Source organism: Macaca thibetana, chromosome 6 (assembly GCF_024542745.1).
Source record: "Macaca thibetana thibetana isolate TM-01 chromosome 6, ASM2454274v1, whole genome shotgun sequence".
Taxonomy (NCBI): domain Eukaryota; kingdom Metazoa; phylum Chordata; class Mammalia; order Primates; family Cercopithecidae; genus Macaca; species Macaca thibetana.
In genome coordinates, this window is record NC_065583.1 from 12009082 (window position 1) to 12026312 (window position 17231).

The window sequence follows — 17231 nt, forward strand, 5'->3', positions numbered from 1 at the left end:
ACAGTCAACCTATTGCTCCCATTTTACAGATGAGGAAACCAGGGCACAGAGCAGGTGAATGACTTGCCCAAGGTCACACCATTGGTGAGCATTAAGGCTGGAACACGAACCCAGACTCTCTGGGTCTAGGGTCCATGTGCAGAACTGCCTTGCTCGCCTGCTCTCATTAAAAGGAAGAAGGCTGGGCACGGTGGCTCATGCCCATAATCCCAGCACTTTGGAGGCCAAGGTGGGCAGATCACTTGAGGTCAGGAGTTTGAGACCAGCCTGGCCAACAAGGTGAAACCCCGTCTCTACTAAAAACACAAAAATTAGCCTGGTGTGGTGGCGCACACTTGTAATCCCAGCTACTCAAGGGGCTGAGACAGGAGAATCACTTGAACCCGGGAGACAGAGTTTGCAGTGAGCAGAGATGGTAACACTGTACTCTAGCCTGGGTAACAAAGTGAGAATCTGTCTCAAAAAAAAAAAAAAAGTGCTAATTGCTCCAGTCAGTATTCTGCTCCCTCAGGTTGCAGTGATGGGCACAGACCCAGAGCCAGACTGCTCAGGTTTGAATCCCAGCTCTGATGTTTCCTAGCAGTGTGGTCCTGGTCAGGCTACTTACCTGTTCTGTGCCAGTTTCCTCAACTATAAAATGAAGGAAATATTAGTACAAACCTCACATGGCTATTGTAAGCAATACATAAATTATTTAAATAAAGCACTTAAAACAGTGCCTGGTTCATGGTAAGAACTAGGCATGTGTTCGCATCTATTATTATTATTATTAATTATTACCTTGACTGTTTCCATCCAACGTGGCTGTTTGACTTGATAGTACACGACGGAGCGATATTCATTCATGGGCTTGTCCCCTGCTCCCACGCAAATTGCATTCTGACCCAAGAAAGACAAAGTGAGAGAAAACATTACAGAATTGCCATTTTCTGTGCTTGCACAGGTTTGGTCCCTAGGCTACCACCAGCCTTAGGGACTGGGTCAACCCTGCCTTCCCTAGCCCTCATGCCAGGTGCCCATAATGACTCCTTCTCTACTACAGATTTACACAGAAGCGCCCCAGCCACCGGACTGACAGGCGCTTAACTACAGAAATTCCATTACTTCCATTCTGGAAACCACTGGAGTGCACCAGGGCATTGATGTGAGTGCCTTATTTTAAGTGATAACCAGCCTTGGAGTTACTGCACACTGCCAGTCTTATTAATCCTATTTGTTTCCTAAATGTGAATGTGCACAAAGTTTACAAGCAGGCTCAGATAAGTCCAGTAGCAACTCTTCTGATGAATTTCCGCAGCTAACACATCAGGGCGGTGGGCAGTGCTGGGCAAAAGGAGAGAGCATAGGCTTCAGAGAGACTCCTGAGCACCTGCCTTAGAGAACAAGTCTGGAGCGAGGGGGTTTCGGGGAGGAGGCTCAGTTCAGGCCACAATAACAGAACATCTTCTGGGTACTCCATGCTGAGCACTGGGGTATGGGAATGGCTCAGATACTGAACCTGATGTGAGCTCACAGTTTAGTGCAGGAAACATTAGGGAACACATCATGACAGCAATGCAACATGATGACAGACACGTGTACACACTACTGTCGGGCACAGAGGAAGGACACAAGGACAGGTGAGGAATCAGGGAAGATTTCTTGGAGGCAATGACAGTTGAGTATCTTGAAGAAAGATTCCAAGTTGGCTCAGAGCAGAAATGTGGGAGGGGCTTTCTGAGCAGAGAGTGAGCACAGAGCACACATGCCCAAGTGGGACATTTATTTTTTGCCATAAAAATCACCCTCAGAGGTTCAGAAAGGAGCTGACTAACAAGGAATGATCTCCTAGTCGCATATAACAATGCCTAATTCTATGTTCATTCCAGCCCTTTGGCCCCCAAACAAGATCCAAGCTAGGATTACCCAGAAGGGGCCCTAAGTATGGTTTTTATACCAGGCCAAACAGTTTTCAATCCTCAGATTGCCAGATTCATAAGATTTGGTTCTGGAGCCCCAGCCCCTGCAATTGCAAACTGCGTGCCTCTCGGCATGTTGATGGCAAGTCATGCCTCTCACAAGATTCCATCAGATTCTCCCGTGGATCCTTGACCCTCCGCAGGCTGCATCACCAGAGCTGGCCACATACAGGCACTCCGTGAGCCCTGGCGAACCCCGCGAACCTGGGGAAAGGAAGACTGCCCATCGCACTGGAAAACTCCCTGTGTGCTTCCGAGGTATGGAAAAGGAATGAGCTCAGTTTCAATATTGACTGACAGTACTTGCAGCCAAATCGATCCATTTGAAAACAGAATACGCAGTAGTCCTTTCAGAATGTATCTTTAAAAGAAAAACAAGCGTAACCAATGAACCAGAACTGAGTGAAGACACACAACTCTCTTGTTTTTCCATGGGATGAAGCCTTGCAGAACTTCCGGAGGCACTAAGCTAAACACACATGCTTCCAAAGTCTTTCTAACCATTCAGAGTGGGTTTTGTGTCCGGCATCACGCTAAGCCCTGTACACACACCACCTCGCTTAATTCAGTCCTCATAACCACCTCTGACGCTTACTATCGGCATCCTCATTTCACAGCTGGGTAAACTGAGGCCCTGAGAGATTAAGCCACTTGCCCAAAAAGTGGCAAAGCCAAGACTATCTCACAGACCCTCTAACTACTCATCCAGTGTTCCTTCTATAAGAACCTAGATGCCTTCCAGCCTACAAAGATTTATATCTGGTGACATTTATGGGCTTAGAGCTTCTGTAGTTACAGTAAATCCCATGTAGCTTACAAAATCAGAAACTACACATATATCTCTGGTGAAAGTAAAACTGCTGTATGGCAGGCAACTGAATCTCACAAAACTGTACTGATGATGAAAATTTTTGATTTCCTAAGGCTGGAGAAAAAAGTCTCAGTACCAGTCAGAGAAAAGCCAGAGATAGTGCCTTAGCCCTCAACACTTCAGAGAGAAAACAGTGTTGGGAAGTGCACCCAGACAGCATTGTGACCAGGGACTGAGCCCAGTTCGAGGGAAAATATAGAATGGTATATATCTCAAATCACACTGTTCCATCATTTTCTACATTGCCTATCCCCATGGCCCCCAATTAACAGTGAGAGCCCCTCATAGGTGTGGGAGACTTCAGGTCAGTAGAAGAAAATCTGGGTAAGGATCAGGAAGCCTGGAGGCTTTCATGTTGGCTTGGCCTTGGGAGAAACATCTCTGCAGGAGAAAATCCAGGCTCCTAACACATGCCCTGTTTACTTGGTAGGAATCAGGTGAGAACAAGATGATCCCAGGGAGGTGAACATACGTTAGGAAAGACAGTGTTCTCCTCTCACAAGACCACATCATGGGAAGATGCTAATCAGCATTCCTAAGGTGGGAATCAGGCCAGGAGTTCAGTATACCCTTCTAATAGTAATAGCTACATTTAATGAACACTTATTATGTAGATTACCTCATCTGATATTCACAAGAGCAAAGTGCCATTGCTGGTCCTATTTTCAGACAGAGACTCTCAGGCTTAGAGAGGTTATGTAACTGCCTCAACGTCCTCTTACTAATTCAGGCTGAGCTGGGCTTTGCACCTGGCTGTCTGGCCCCAGGGGTCATGGTCTTAACCACTATCCCATATTTCCCCTATCCCCTGCCTCCACCGCCTCAAGCTGGTTGGTCTCAGAAGAACAGAGGTTTCTTGGCCCAGCATCTGAGCCTTTCTCTTTCACCAGAACTTGCTTCTGGTTGGATTGCCTGTTTGACTCCCTCAGGTCCCTCAGAGGGCTTCACCCTGCACTTGTCTCTTCTCTGAATGTGACTCTCCTTCCTGCTGCTGGGTACTTACTGCATACCAGGTGCCTTATACCTACAGTGTGTTTTGTTTGTTGTCCTTTGTCGTCCAGGCTGGAGTGGCTGGGGCGCAATCTCAGCTCACTGCAACCTCTGCCTCCAGGGTTCAAGCAATTCTCGTGCCTCAACCTCCCGAGTAGCTGGGATTACAGGTGCCTGCCACCGCACTCAGCTAATTTTTGTATTTTCAGTAGAGAGGAGGTTTCACCTTCTTGGCCAGGCTGATCTCAAACTCCGGACCTCAAGTGATCTGCCCTCCTTGGCCTCCCAAAGTGCTGGGATTACAGGTGTGAGCTGCTGTGCCGGCGGCATGGTTTTTTTTCTTTAATTTTTTAATTTTAATTTTATAATTTTTAATTTTTGTGGGCACATAGTGTGTGTGTGTGTGTGTATTTATGGAGTAAATGAGATGTTCTGATACAAGTATACAATGCATAATAATCCCATCATGGAAATGGGGATCCATGTCCTCAAGCATTTATCCTTTGTGTTACAAACAATCCAATCATACACTTTCAGTTGTTTTAACACCCAGTCTTTTGTTTAACCTGCAACCCCATGAGAAGAGGTTGTTATTTCTTTTTACACATGAATACACTTGCCTAAAATCACACAGCTAATAAGAAGGGAGGTTGCAATTTGAACCCTGTCTGCCTGACCCCAGAGCCCACCCCATTAACTTCTCTGTATGACCCCTCCTGAGCAAGGCCCGTGACACCCCAAGGGGAGCCATGGGCAGGCCTAACCTCCTCTGCCCTCTGGTTCTGCCCTGCCAAAGACAGTGTGCATGCACCTAGAGCAGGAGGAGAAATCAATATTTCTAAAGGGGACCATTCTCACAGGAGCCCGCCAATATCAAACAGAAGTGTTTGAATGTGCTGCCTGACACTTAATTAGGTGGTAATATTTATTTCTGCAAATAAAGAAAGAAAAGCCTCCCACAGGCTTCCTAAGCAATTTTCAATAGTCAGTCAACTGAACTCCCTCAGAATTTCCCTAACAGAGGAAACCACAAATTATCACCATGCCCCACGGTTTGTTTCCATGCCAGGCCCCAGAATCCCTGCTTATCTACTCATCTTTGATAAGTGCATCTGCTCAGCCTGCTCGGAGTGACTTGAAAGGGTGACAAAAGTGGAAGAAAGAATGGTTCAGACAGGAGATAAGATGGCTGCTTGCCTGTTAACTATGTCTTTTAATTTGTCCTTTGGCAGCATCGAAGGTAAGTGTATCAACGTTTCAAAAATGAAGCTGAGGTTAAAAAGTTCTCCAACAGGTAAGTTGGATAAAAGTAACTTCAAAGCGATGATCTCTACACTTGGGAATTGCAATTTCCCTTTCAGATAAAAACCCTCGGCTCCTTTATGCTCCTTGAAGCCAAGGGTTTCTCACTTATTTTATTTTTTGGAAAAGTTTCAGATTCCAACAAAAGGACGATGCGTTCAGTGCTTAGATTTTGTTCAAATAGATACTAATTAACATGACCAGTCTTTAGGAAAAAAAGGCAACTGTGAGGATTTCTTTACATTTAAAAAATGATTATGAATCTTCCCAAATTTGTCAGCAGTGGTTATTAGCCTCATTTTTTAAAATGAGAAATAAATTGGAGAATTTTGTTACATGTACAGGCATTGTAGTGAAGTGTCTCAGAGAGCCTGGAACCAGTCAAACCCCATCTGTGCCATACGCTAACGTTATGGCTTTGGGCGAGTTATTGTAAGTGACAAACGTTTTGTTTCCCTATCTGTAAAATGGGGCATAATAAAGGAAATGTGTCATACTATCACACGGCCTGATACTTGGTAATTCCCCTGTGAATGTTAGTTATTCTTGGGTACAAAGTATCAATGTGATCTCCAGGCCCCAGGGACAGAACTGATGCCTCTTCCATCTTCACACCCCCTCTCTGATGAACACACCCACCCTACTTGGCTATTTGATCACTCACAGTGGCCTAAGAGGAATATTCGCCCATGCTAAAACTTCTCGTGAGAGCTGATTTTCTTTTCAGCTAACTACTCTGAAACGAGGAATCGAGAAACAAAACCCTCCTACGCACTGGGCACGGCACTGACAACCTTAAAGGAAATACAAGCAAACAAATATAAACACACATGACAAATATTGGACAGGACATATGCTGTATAAATATAGCAATGCGCTTTGCATTCCTGAATACACCCGGCTAGCTCTCTGGAGGCCAATTTACGAATAAGGCTTTCCACCAGCATTTCTGGCTGAGCGCTGGGGAGTTAGACTAAGTGTTGAGAATGTCTGCTTTGAGCACATCCTGAGCCTCCACACCAGCCCAAGGCACTGTATTGATCCTCTTTCTTACCATGGACTTTGCCTGAATAAACCAGCTCAGGTTTCCATGAGAACATTTTAACTGCAGAAAGCTAACCTATAAGCTGAGACCAAGCAAAAATACATACATATATGTATGCATACATACATACATGTATACATACATGCATGCATATATATACATACATACATATGTAGAAGAAGGAGTTGTGAAAGGAAAGGAACAGACATTGAAAAACTGCTTTGGTATAAGGAAATATCACAAGGTCTTATTACGGAACACTGCGCTAACCAAGCTCAAAAGGTGTAGATCACATTATTCAACACCATCCCAAAGGCACCTGGCATTTAGACAACAGAATCACGGAGAGGAAAAGTACATCTTTACAAGCAGAGGCCCCCAAGGGGGACCCTGTCACCCAGAGCAGCAGCGAGTCCCTTACGGGCAGCGTTTTGCCGTCCTCCGCGCACACACACATGATGACTTCCACATTCCTCTGTGTGGTCTTGTTGTACTTGTCAAAGTCACCTTGTAAGAGAGTAATGTAGATGTCGTTCCTGACATCCCCTGAGGCATAAGGAGAGAGACAAGAGTTAGCGTGGATTGCAGCAGGAGAGACGCTAACTAGAGGGGATGGAGGGTGAGAAGAAGCTCCCCCACCTGGATTGCTATTAATTAAAATCAGAACTGCTTAGAGAAAGCATTTTTCCCTCATCAGGGAGGCTGGAGAAGTAGGTAACAAGGGGATGAAGGGATGCTAGGAAATCAGTTGCAAAAAGGGAAGTAGGGACACTCAAAATTGGCCATGTTTTTCTCAACATTAAAAATCATTTAATTTTCATCCTCTAGTGACACCTTCTGGGAAGGCAAAGCAAAGCTCCAATTGAATTGATCCTGTCCCATGAAAACAACCAAATATACACATCTGCCAATGTTTTACTGTATAGGAGCAGAACAGAGCAACTTTCCATGTATCCTAGGGACACAGGGTTAGGAAGGAGCTGCAGAGGATCTTCGGGAAGGGAGGCAAGAAAAATAGAAAATCCGCCAGACACAGGTAGCCCATGCCTGTAATCCCAGCACTTTGGGAGGTCAAAGCGGGCAGATCGCCTGAGCTCAGGAGTTCAAAACCAGCCTGGGTGACATGGCGAAACCCTGTGTCTATCAAAAATACAAAAAAATTAGACGAGTGTGGTGGCACATGTCTGTGGTCCCAGCTGCTCAGGAGGCTGAGGTAGGAGTATTTCTTGAGCCTGGGAGGCAGAGGCTGCAGTGAACTGAGGTCACACCAGTGTACTCTGCACTCCAGCCTGAGTAACAGAGCCAAACACCATCTCAAAAAAAAAAAAAAAAAAGGAATAGAAAATCCTACAAGGGGATACACAAGTAATTGAAGTCTCAGGTAAAGCATGGACAAATAAATGACAGCACAGGCCCTAGGAGACCACCACCAGAAAAATGTGGAAAGAAAAGGCAAATCAGTGAGAGCCATCGTGAACAGAAGTCCAAGACACAGGTTTAAGACACAAAAGAGAAGTTTCAAAAGAGTATTACTATTGTCAAAAGACAAAATTACAACAAATTTAGTTTAAAGACCTCACTTGGCTCTATTGCAATTCTAGAATCGGGTAATGCTTCATTCCATAAAATAGAATCAGTGTTCCAAAGCTGAGCAGAAGAGGTTGGCTTTATAGACAGAGAAGGCCTGAAGGAAGTAGAAGCAAGACAGAGCGAATTGGTTATTTCGAAGGTATTGCTCTCATAAGGATGAAACAGGGAAACAAAAAAATAGAAAAGTGACTGATTGGTTAACATCAGGTTACTTCAGATTACCCTTTGCTGTGAGGATTAAAGCAAAGGGAACTTCGTTATGCCCACTGAAAACTGAAAATGGCCTGTCTGGAAAATAGGCTGTTTCTCTTTCTCTCTTTTCTTTCTTTTTCTTTCTTTTTCTTTCCTCTCTCCCTCCCCCTCTCTCTCTCCTCCCCCCCCCCCCCCGCTCTCTCTCTTCTCCCCCATCTCTCCCCACTCTCCCAATTTCTTGCAAGATCAGATAACAATTTACTTTAGGTTTGGTGACATGAAACTTTAGCATGGCTGACTCCATTTTGATTTTCAGTCTGGTATGTTGGGGGCTGGTGCAGGAACTTAGTCTAAAACAATGCTCTCCTATAATTTTTGTTTAATATTACATAAACTCATTTTTTAAAATTACACACACATTTGAAAATGTACTGGCTACTTCTGGAGATAAAGATATGAAGGAGTTTTTAACATTTCACTTCATACCTTTTCATGCCATTTAAATATTTTACAATGAACATGAATTCCTTTGGTAATATTAAAAAAAAAAAAAAAAAAGCTTAAAAATATAAGAGAATGACAATATTCTCCCAGAAAGAGTGGAACTGTCCTGCATGTAGTAAAATAGAAATGATGTCCACAATAAATTATTAAGTGATAAAACAAGTTGTAGAATACTATATAAAATATATTAAGTAAAGGAATATAAAGTATGACCCCCATCTGTGGGGAAAAGGGGTATGTGTGTATATTTACATGCACGTGTCTATTTTGTTAATGCATAGAAGCTTTCGGATATACAGAAATCAGTTTTAGTGGTTACCTTCAGGGAGAGAAACGGAGAGAGGCAGTAAAAAAGGAAGGAGTTGACTCTTTAAAAGGAAAATGAATCAGACAAGCTGAATTGGCCCCTATGTCCCCAGGGGAAGGTTAGAGCAGCTGTGTCTCACCTGGCATGATGATCTCCGGGAAGCCCAGCTTCCTGGCCACCACGGTGGTCCTGTCCACCAGGTGTGGATAGTCCTTGCGAATCTGAATGATGTCACCCACTAGCATCTTCATGGTCACCCAGAGGCCTGGAAAGGAACGGCTCACGGTGAAGAGCCCACTTTTGCAAGTGTTCTCTCAGTCGGCCCTCCTGCCACCTCTCCCCTCTGTCTTTCTGGAGATGGCTGGGAACAGAGCCATACAACCACAGATGCAGCCACTCAGCCCACAGGGCCTCTGGAGCGGGAGATCTCTGGGTCTGAATCCCACTAATTATTTCCAGCAGTGTCAGCCTCTGGCAAATTATCCCGCTTCTCTAAGCCCAAAGTGAGGATGACACCACCTATCTCACGGGCCTGCAGTAAGAATGAAATCAAACAAGGTAACTTATTAACGTGCCCCTGGAACACAGGAGACATTCAGGATGTATCAATTGCTCTCTTCTTTTGGCCACAAGGACAAGCCTCCAATTTGCTTCAGGAGATGTGACTTATCCCTATAGATCATATGTTCCCATTCTTCCCAGTGGTCTGTCGGGAAGGAAAGCTAAGCATCCCAGGGTTGAGGATTTTGATTCATTTGCTGAAGAGTTAGGGGTTCCCAAGCTGGAGCAGGCTCAGCCCAATGGCACATTGGCATTATACCTTGCCCGCCACTGTCCCCCTTGGAGGCTATGACTTTGCCCAGCAGGCTGTGTAGGAAGTCATTCTCAGCTGTAACCCTGGAAAGGAAAAGAGAGCATGAAATGTCCGCATCGTGCCCTCCTTGTGTTTCAAGGTGCCCCAGGAAGCTCCCCAGCCCCTCCACATGCCTCAGGTGAAAAGCGAGCTTGCGTGTGTCAGCTCAGGGTATATACATGCTATCAAGAGGTACATCACTTTTTATCACAAAGCAATGTGGCTCTGAAATTTTGGAATATCAATGCTACAGGTAGAGGCCATTTCTTATTCTCCAGGAAGATGCTTAAAAAGGCAGGATTCCAAAGCTTTCAACATGCATATCTGCTCAGCAAGGGTAAAGCCTTGAGTTGCTCCTGCTAAGTCGTAATCACACGCCTTCAGCAAAGTCACTAGCCTCATTAGCTGGACCATCCTTAGGGTTGTTAAGTACTGATGATGCTCTCAAACTGGAGCCCTGCTTTCTGGAGGACTCCTTTTGGAACAGGAGAGGAGAGGATATTCACCTTCCTTATGGCCCGCCTCGTAAGTTACGGATATGTCTACACATGAGAGCAAGGTTAGGATTCCCTGCCACACGCTTCTGAAATGCTGTTGCTTCACAGCTTTGTGGTTTCTGCTGCACTTGTAATTAATGCATTAATCTTTTGCTGATTATCTGTTTAATTCCCCATCTATAGGATGAGCTCCATGAAGACAGGGCTCATCTAGTTCAGTACTTCATCCTCCATGCTTAGCACAGTGCCAGCCTCTGCCAGGCTGCCAATAAATGTCTGTGGCATAAATAACATCTGATGAATGAATGGGTGAAAAGCTGTTTGGTTTTGAGTGCCTGGGCACTGAGCCAATGATTCTTACCCAGCACTCCCTTTGGGAGGCTCCACCTGCCTATCACTACCTCAGGGAACCAGTGCCCTCTGAGCTCCAGCAGCTCTTAATGACAAAGGATGTGGCTGAATAGAAAGAAATGGGAAATGTCTTACGGATGAAAAGGAATGAAGTGCTGCTTTTCTTCATCACTCTCTGCTTTCCCCTTGATGATGTCTGTTATATCCATAACTAGAAAGAGGGCAGAATGAATTAATGGTTTAACTTCCTCCTGCTCCCACAAAGGGATGACAGTGGGATGAGCTTGTGGGACAGGAGGTAGGGCCTGGGATGCCTGGGGGTCAGGAAAGCCTAAAATGGCAAGCAAGCCAGTGCTGCACAATACACAGACGGCAGAGGTTCCTTGCATGCAGCACCACGGCAAATACCTCTAAGCAAAGCAGACTAGGACGTCAGTGGGCCAGAGAGGCATCCAAGAGCACCATGGCTTAGCAGAGGACAAAAGGAAAGGGTCAGAGCCATGGCTGTGGAATTCAGCAATTAGGTTTGGATTTGACACGCATGTATTGAATGTCTACTGTGCCTACAAAACCAGAGAGCAGTGACTGGGTCTCTCTAGGATCTGAGAATCTCATGAAATATTCACCCTCTTTTCGTAAGCGTACCCATATGTACAGATACATAACTGAAGAATCTTCAAATCCTGTGATTCCAGACAGATCCCGTATCCTCTGAAACCTTTCCTTAAATCAGCCACTAAGGGTCCCAAAACCAAGGTAAAGAACTCCTACACTAGAATGGAGATTATAGAAATGGGAGTGTAGGAGAAGGCTGAAAAAAGCTGCTCAAATCAAGCCCATACCCTAGTTAGAGAAAATGCCTCAAACACTCCAGGCACTGGGCAGGGGGCCATTAAAATTGTATGGGTAATAACCAAGCACTGACTGCATCTAGATCAAGAGGGGAGTCAGAGAGCAGACAGGAGAAATTGAGCATCTATTCTCTCTAACAGACTCTCCTCATCCATCCTCAGTGCTGTGATTAGGGCGGGGCAATTTCCCTTTGGCTCCAGAGTTATTCAGAGGACCTGGTAGATCAGAGAATCATCTCTCCCTGCCCAGAGTAAATACTATGGAGATGAGGACATGACCTATATTAAAGCTCCTGGGGCTTCTGCTGAAATTAATGGGAAAGAGGTACATTCTTTCCACTGGGTTGCTAAGTTGGTAGGATGCAAGCTTGGAACAGCTGGCTGATAATTTGCCAACTAATTGGACAGCCACCTTCTTAGTAAGCCAGCATGAGGACATAGGGACTAAGCAAGAAACAGACAAATTCTTCATAGTAAGCCAGCATGAGGACATAGGAGCAAGAAAGAGACAAATTGATTTGAGTTCCTGGATCTGGCTATGCCTGAAGCAATCTATTCATAAGCCTTTCAGTTACACCAATAAAGTACCTTTTTTCCTTCTTCTACCAGTTTAGATCAGATTTCTGTCACCTGACACCAAAAGAGAGGTCAGGCTACAGCTGAGGACAAAGACACACTTTGCAGTAAGGTTGGAAGACCCTCACTGCCTTAACGGAAACACCGTGGTGTCAGAAACGCCCCACAGGTAGAATCAGAGCATTTTAGAGCAGTAGAGGACTTCATGAATTAATCAGGTGCAAGTTCTTCATTTTGCACATAATAAAACTAAGGCCCTGAGAAAAATGCTTGCCCAAGATCACTGGCTGGCTAGCTAGCCGCAGTCCCAGGTTAAAAAAAAAAAAAAAAAAAAAAAAAAAAAACAGTGAGCTCAGTAAAATATCCTCCACTCCACCACCTTGCAAGCAGTGCCAAGGGACTAGTTGGAGAGTAAGCAGGTCTGCGATTACAGGTCAGAGAGAGCATCTTGAAGTGAGAAACCTGAAACACTGAGGTTAGCTATGGTATGCAGGGGTTATAAATGGTATACTCTTACAATTTTATATTTTAATAAAAAGAATAAAACTGGCATATCAAATCACCATTTTCACAGTTATTTAAATTGCCTTTGACGAAAAACATACATTATGTAAAGTAGGTTGATTAAAAGAAAATATATTAGGTAAATAACAGTATAAGTGGTAGCCAAACATAACTAAAACCATAAAAGTGGGGCCTTAGAAACCCCAAGAGAGCTAAAGCTTAAGAGGAATGCAGAGCGGATGTTCCTGTACAGCAGCCTCAGGCAGGGCTCTGCCTCGGGTCACACCAATTCTCCAAATGTCCGTTTCCATCTGGAATTTAGATGCGTGGTAGGTGACTCATTCTGTGTAACTGCATTTCCTGTCCTAGATATATTTTTTAAATGATTTGCTCCTCATAATTAGATCCTGCCTGTATTGTTTTTCCTTTTTCACAGAGCTGGGGAGCAAAGGCGTCAACTGCTCAGACAGCACCGGTCTCCCAGTGCTCTGCTCCAGACAAGAGGAGCCCATGATTCACTGTGGTCATCATAAATCTGGACTTAGTCACCAATTATTTCGATTTAGTCACCAGAAATGTAGTTATTAAGGGCTGTCTGGCATAAATTTTGCAGGGGTGGGGGCAGCAGGAGGAGGTTGGGAAAGAAATCATCATTACAATTCAGCCACATAAAATGTGCGCTCCAATAAAAATTAATGGTGCAGAGTGTGTCCCTTACCTGCCACCCCAAACGGCCTCCTCAGCCCCTGCGTGCACTTCTTTGCACCAGTATCCTTAAGATCCATCTTGCCGACCCGGACTATTTGACAAATCAAGTAAATTTTATCCCTGTTGAGGTCTTTGTTTCCAAGATCCTATGGGGAAAGAAACAAAAAATTACCCATCATGTGCTGAATGGGGGGAAAAAAAAAGTAGACAAGAAAACCCAGTAATAGTCATTTCTAAGGGATGTACATAATACTTGCTATACACGGACCAATCATACAATAAGACCTGGAAAACACAGAAAACAAGGCTCTCACACCCATTTTACAGATCAGCAAGGTAAAGTTTGCAAAGGAAAATGAGTGATAGAACTCTAGTGTTTAATCCCAATTTTTCCCTCTCAAAATGATAGGACGAGAGAAGGGTAGAGGTGGAATATCAGCTGTACAGACAGGATTCTCCATATGCTGAGGTGATGGATCCAAAAGTAGCATTTGCTACAGACGACTCGGATGACGCCATCGGTCACATCATTGCTCAGAACCTCTGAGAGAGAAGGCGAAAGGAAGAGAGAAAAATCATAACAGCTACCATTTCCTGAACATCTGAAGTGTGGCCATCAGTTGGGCTGAGGGGGTGCTAACAACCCCAATATCTCAGAGCTTGTAGCACAGCAGAAGTTTACTTCTAGTGCAGTCTACAGGGCCAATGCAGAGGGGTGGGGGCTCTGATTACTTACTTACTCTGGGGCCCTGGCTGGCAGCTCTGTCTCAGCACAGCTGCTCTCATTGTCTCTGTGGCAGGGGAAAGGAATGTGGCAAATCACTTCCAGCTCTTAAATCCTCTACCCAAGAGAGGTGCACATCATTTTTGCTTGCATGTCATTTGCCAAAGAAAGGCATATGGCCGCACCTGACTTCAAGGGGTCAGGAAACTGCAGTTAACTATCTGTGTGTTTGTTTATTTATTTACTTTATTTGAAGACAGGGCTTCACTCTGTCACACAGGCTAGATGGCAGTGGCATGATCACAGCTCACTGCAGCCTCAATCTCCCAGATTCAAATAATCCTCCCACCTCAGCCTCTTGAGTAGCTCGGACTACAGGCACGAGCCACCATGCCCAGCTAATTTTTTTGTTTGTTTGTTTTAGAGATGGGATCTCACTATGTTATCCAGGCTGATTTCAAACTCTTGGGTTCAAGCAATCCTCCCACATCAGCCTCCCAAAGTGCTGGGATTAAAGACAGGAGCCACCAGACCCAGCTCAACTGAGTCTAGAAAAGCCAAAAGTGGTGAAATGCACTAATGTCTCATCCACTATGCTAAGCGATTCATGCATGATCAGATTCAGTCCCTCACATCTCTGAAGTACATACAATTATTGCATCCCCATTTTACAGATGGGGAAACTGAGACACAAAGAAGATAAGAGGCTTCCCCAAGGTCATGACCATAGCCCATGAGACTCTGGGCTTTCAGCCCAGTTCCTGACACCAAAGACCACAAACACAGCTACTACAGTACAGCTCCCTTGCCATCAGACAGGCACGCAGGACGAAACTCCTGACTGCCTGCTCAAATCTAAAAACTTCAGTGATCCCAGGGCCCCGTGCCAGTGAGGATCAGCTCAGGAAGAAACAACAAGGCATGCTGTTGGCATCAGAGTAGAATACCCTGGGCCAGGTCTCAAAAGGGAACAGTTTATTCTCCTTCGAGTTAATTCTCCTGTGGGCAAATGCACTGGGAACAAGCTGTCAGCTCACGTCAGATCCAGGACCAATGCACAGCTGCCATCCCCAACCTCTCACTATGCTGGTATAGGAGGAAAGGAGTGGGGCTGTGAGAAATCTCTGGGAACAAGGCAAGGCCCCAGTGTGGTCCACACCTTCCTGCTTGGGGACCGTGATGGTTAAATTTCATATGTCAACCTGGCTAGGTTGTGGTGCCTAGCTGTTTGGTCAAACACCTGTCTGGATGTTGCTATGAAGGTATTTTGTAGACCTGATTAATATCTACAACCAGCTGACTAAGTAAAGGAGATGACGTTCTATAATGTCTGTGGGCCTCATCCAACCAGCTGAAGGTCTTAAGAGCAAAAACTGAGGTTTCCCAGACAAGGAGGAATTCTGCCTCAAGACTGTGGTATAGAAATCCTGCCTGAGTTTCCAGACTGCCAGCCTACCTTTAGCATCTCAAACTTACATTCCATGGGTTCTGTTTCCCCGGAGAGCACTGACTGGTACAAGGGCTGTCCATCCACCAGCTGCAGGAATGGACATCTGCTTTTCAGGCTAAGAAAGACGCCCCACCCCGTCATCTTCGTCCCTTGCCTTGTTCTGCAGGCATTTGAATTTGAGATCCCAATTATCTCACATCCAGATGGTTGGAACAGCCTTGTCTCTGGCCTGACTCCTTCTTCCAAACCACCCTGAAATCTCTTACGAATTCATCTTTAGACATTGCAGCTATTATAACATTTCTCTCCCCCCAACAACACTAATAGCTCCCTATTTCCTACCCTATTAGTTCTACTCTTTCCCAGTTGACATGAAAGGACCTAGACATAATATATCCAGCTGTCCTAGCCCACTGATTCCCCATGACTCTCTGAATATAAGTAGGTTATTTTTGTCACAAAGATTTCTTTATTGCTCTGTAAACACACAATGCTCACTTCCAACTCTGGATCTTTCTTCCTGACCAGCCTGTTCCCACACCTCCCCTCCAATGCTTGCCTCTTCCTCCTCTACATATCCACATCCTTTCCATCCTTAAAACTTGAATCCTGCTTCCTTCATAATGACCTCCATCCCTAATACCTTCTCTCCTCAAATTAGGATTCTTCATATTTTTGAAATACTTAGATTGGTGCCTTTCAGAGGTATTTCAGAGCCACAGAGGCCCTGATACCTGAAAGCTTCCTAGACACGAAGGGGCTGATTTGCACCCCCCCACCCCCACCACACACACACATACCCCAAATTCATATATCGAATACCTAATCTTCAGTGTCTCACAATATGACTGCATTTGGAAACAGGGTCTTTAAATAAGTAATTAAGTTAAAAAGAGGTGGTTTGGTCAGTATGACTGTTGTCCTTAGAAGATATCAGCGCACAAACAGAGAGAAGATCCCGGTGAATACTCAGGGAGAAGACAGGCATCTGCAAACCAAGACAAGAGGCCTAGGAAGAAAACCAACCCTCCCAGCACCTTAATCTCAGACTTCTAGACTCCAGAATTTTGAGAAAATACATTTCTTTTGCTTATATGAACCAATCTGTGATAGTTATGGCAGGCCTAGCAAACTAATATACTACATAAACCTAGAAGATTCCTAGGTAAGCCCCCATTCCACCCTCTTCTCTTAAAAATTTTTTACTTGCTCAAAGGAAGATATCAGACTTCTTAGAGCTGTCTCATCGGACGGCGCCCTCACTGCCGCCCCCCACACACACCTCCACACTAAAGAATCTTAAAGTATAAAAAATAGCCAAATGTTATATTCACATTATATTCTCTGGAGGGTGTGTCAACTGGCAATCCTTATACAGAATTTTGCTCCAAACCATGGTGTCTCCCAGTCATTTCTGCTTTGGCCTTATAAAACTCGAAAGTGTTGGGGAAGCAGGACAATGGAACTTAACAAGTGACACCTGATTTAGGAACTCATTAGTTCTTCTTTTATTGTTCACTCTTGTTTCCTGTGTGTTAGCAGCCACCCCAAAACTGGGCTAAATCTTAGGGAACCTCATAGTATATGCTGCTTTCCTCTTACACAGCCTTGTGGGGTGCACCCTTACAAAACAGAGGGAAAGGGCCGGGAGCATTGGCTTACGCCTGTAATCCCAGCACTTTGGGAGGCAGAGGTGGGTGGATCATGAGGTCAGAAGATTGAGACTATCCTGGCCAACATGGTGAAACCCTGTCTATACTAAAATACAAAAAATTAGCCGGGTGTGGTGGCATGCGCCTGTAGTCCCAGCTACTTGGGAGGCTGAGGCAGGGGGATTGCTTGAACCCAGGAGGTGGAGGTTGCAGTGAGCCGAGATTACACCACTGCCCTCCAGCCTGGCGACAGAGCAAGACTCCATCTCAAAAAATAAAAATAAAAATAAATAAATAAATACATAC

The 17231-nt window shown here is 44.9% G+C and overlaps 1 protein-coding gene across 3 annotated transcripts in view; it reads right to left on the bottom strand.

Moving 5' to 3' along the window:
* Positions 1 to 17231, bottom strand: part of DOCK2 (dedicator of cytokinesis 2) — a 433847-nt gene that overhangs the window by 362839 nt on the left and 53777 nt on the right. For all 3 annotated transcript variants that reach the window (XM_050794630.1, XM_050794631.1, XM_050794629.1), the window contains exons 10-15: positions 13110 to 13245; positions 10596 to 10671; positions 9580 to 9656; positions 8899 to 9024; positions 6588 to 6712; positions 781 to 879 (exon numbers count right to left, since the gene is read on the bottom strand). In XM_050794630.1, coding sequence (XP_050650587.1) covers positions 781 to 879; positions 6588 to 6712; positions 8899 to 9024; positions 9580 to 9656; positions 10596 to 10671; positions 13110 to 13245 — 639 coding nt within the window. The remainder of the gene's footprint in view (positions 1 to 780; positions 880 to 6587; positions 6713 to 8898; positions 9025 to 9579; positions 9657 to 10595; positions 10672 to 13109; positions 13246 to 17231) is intronic.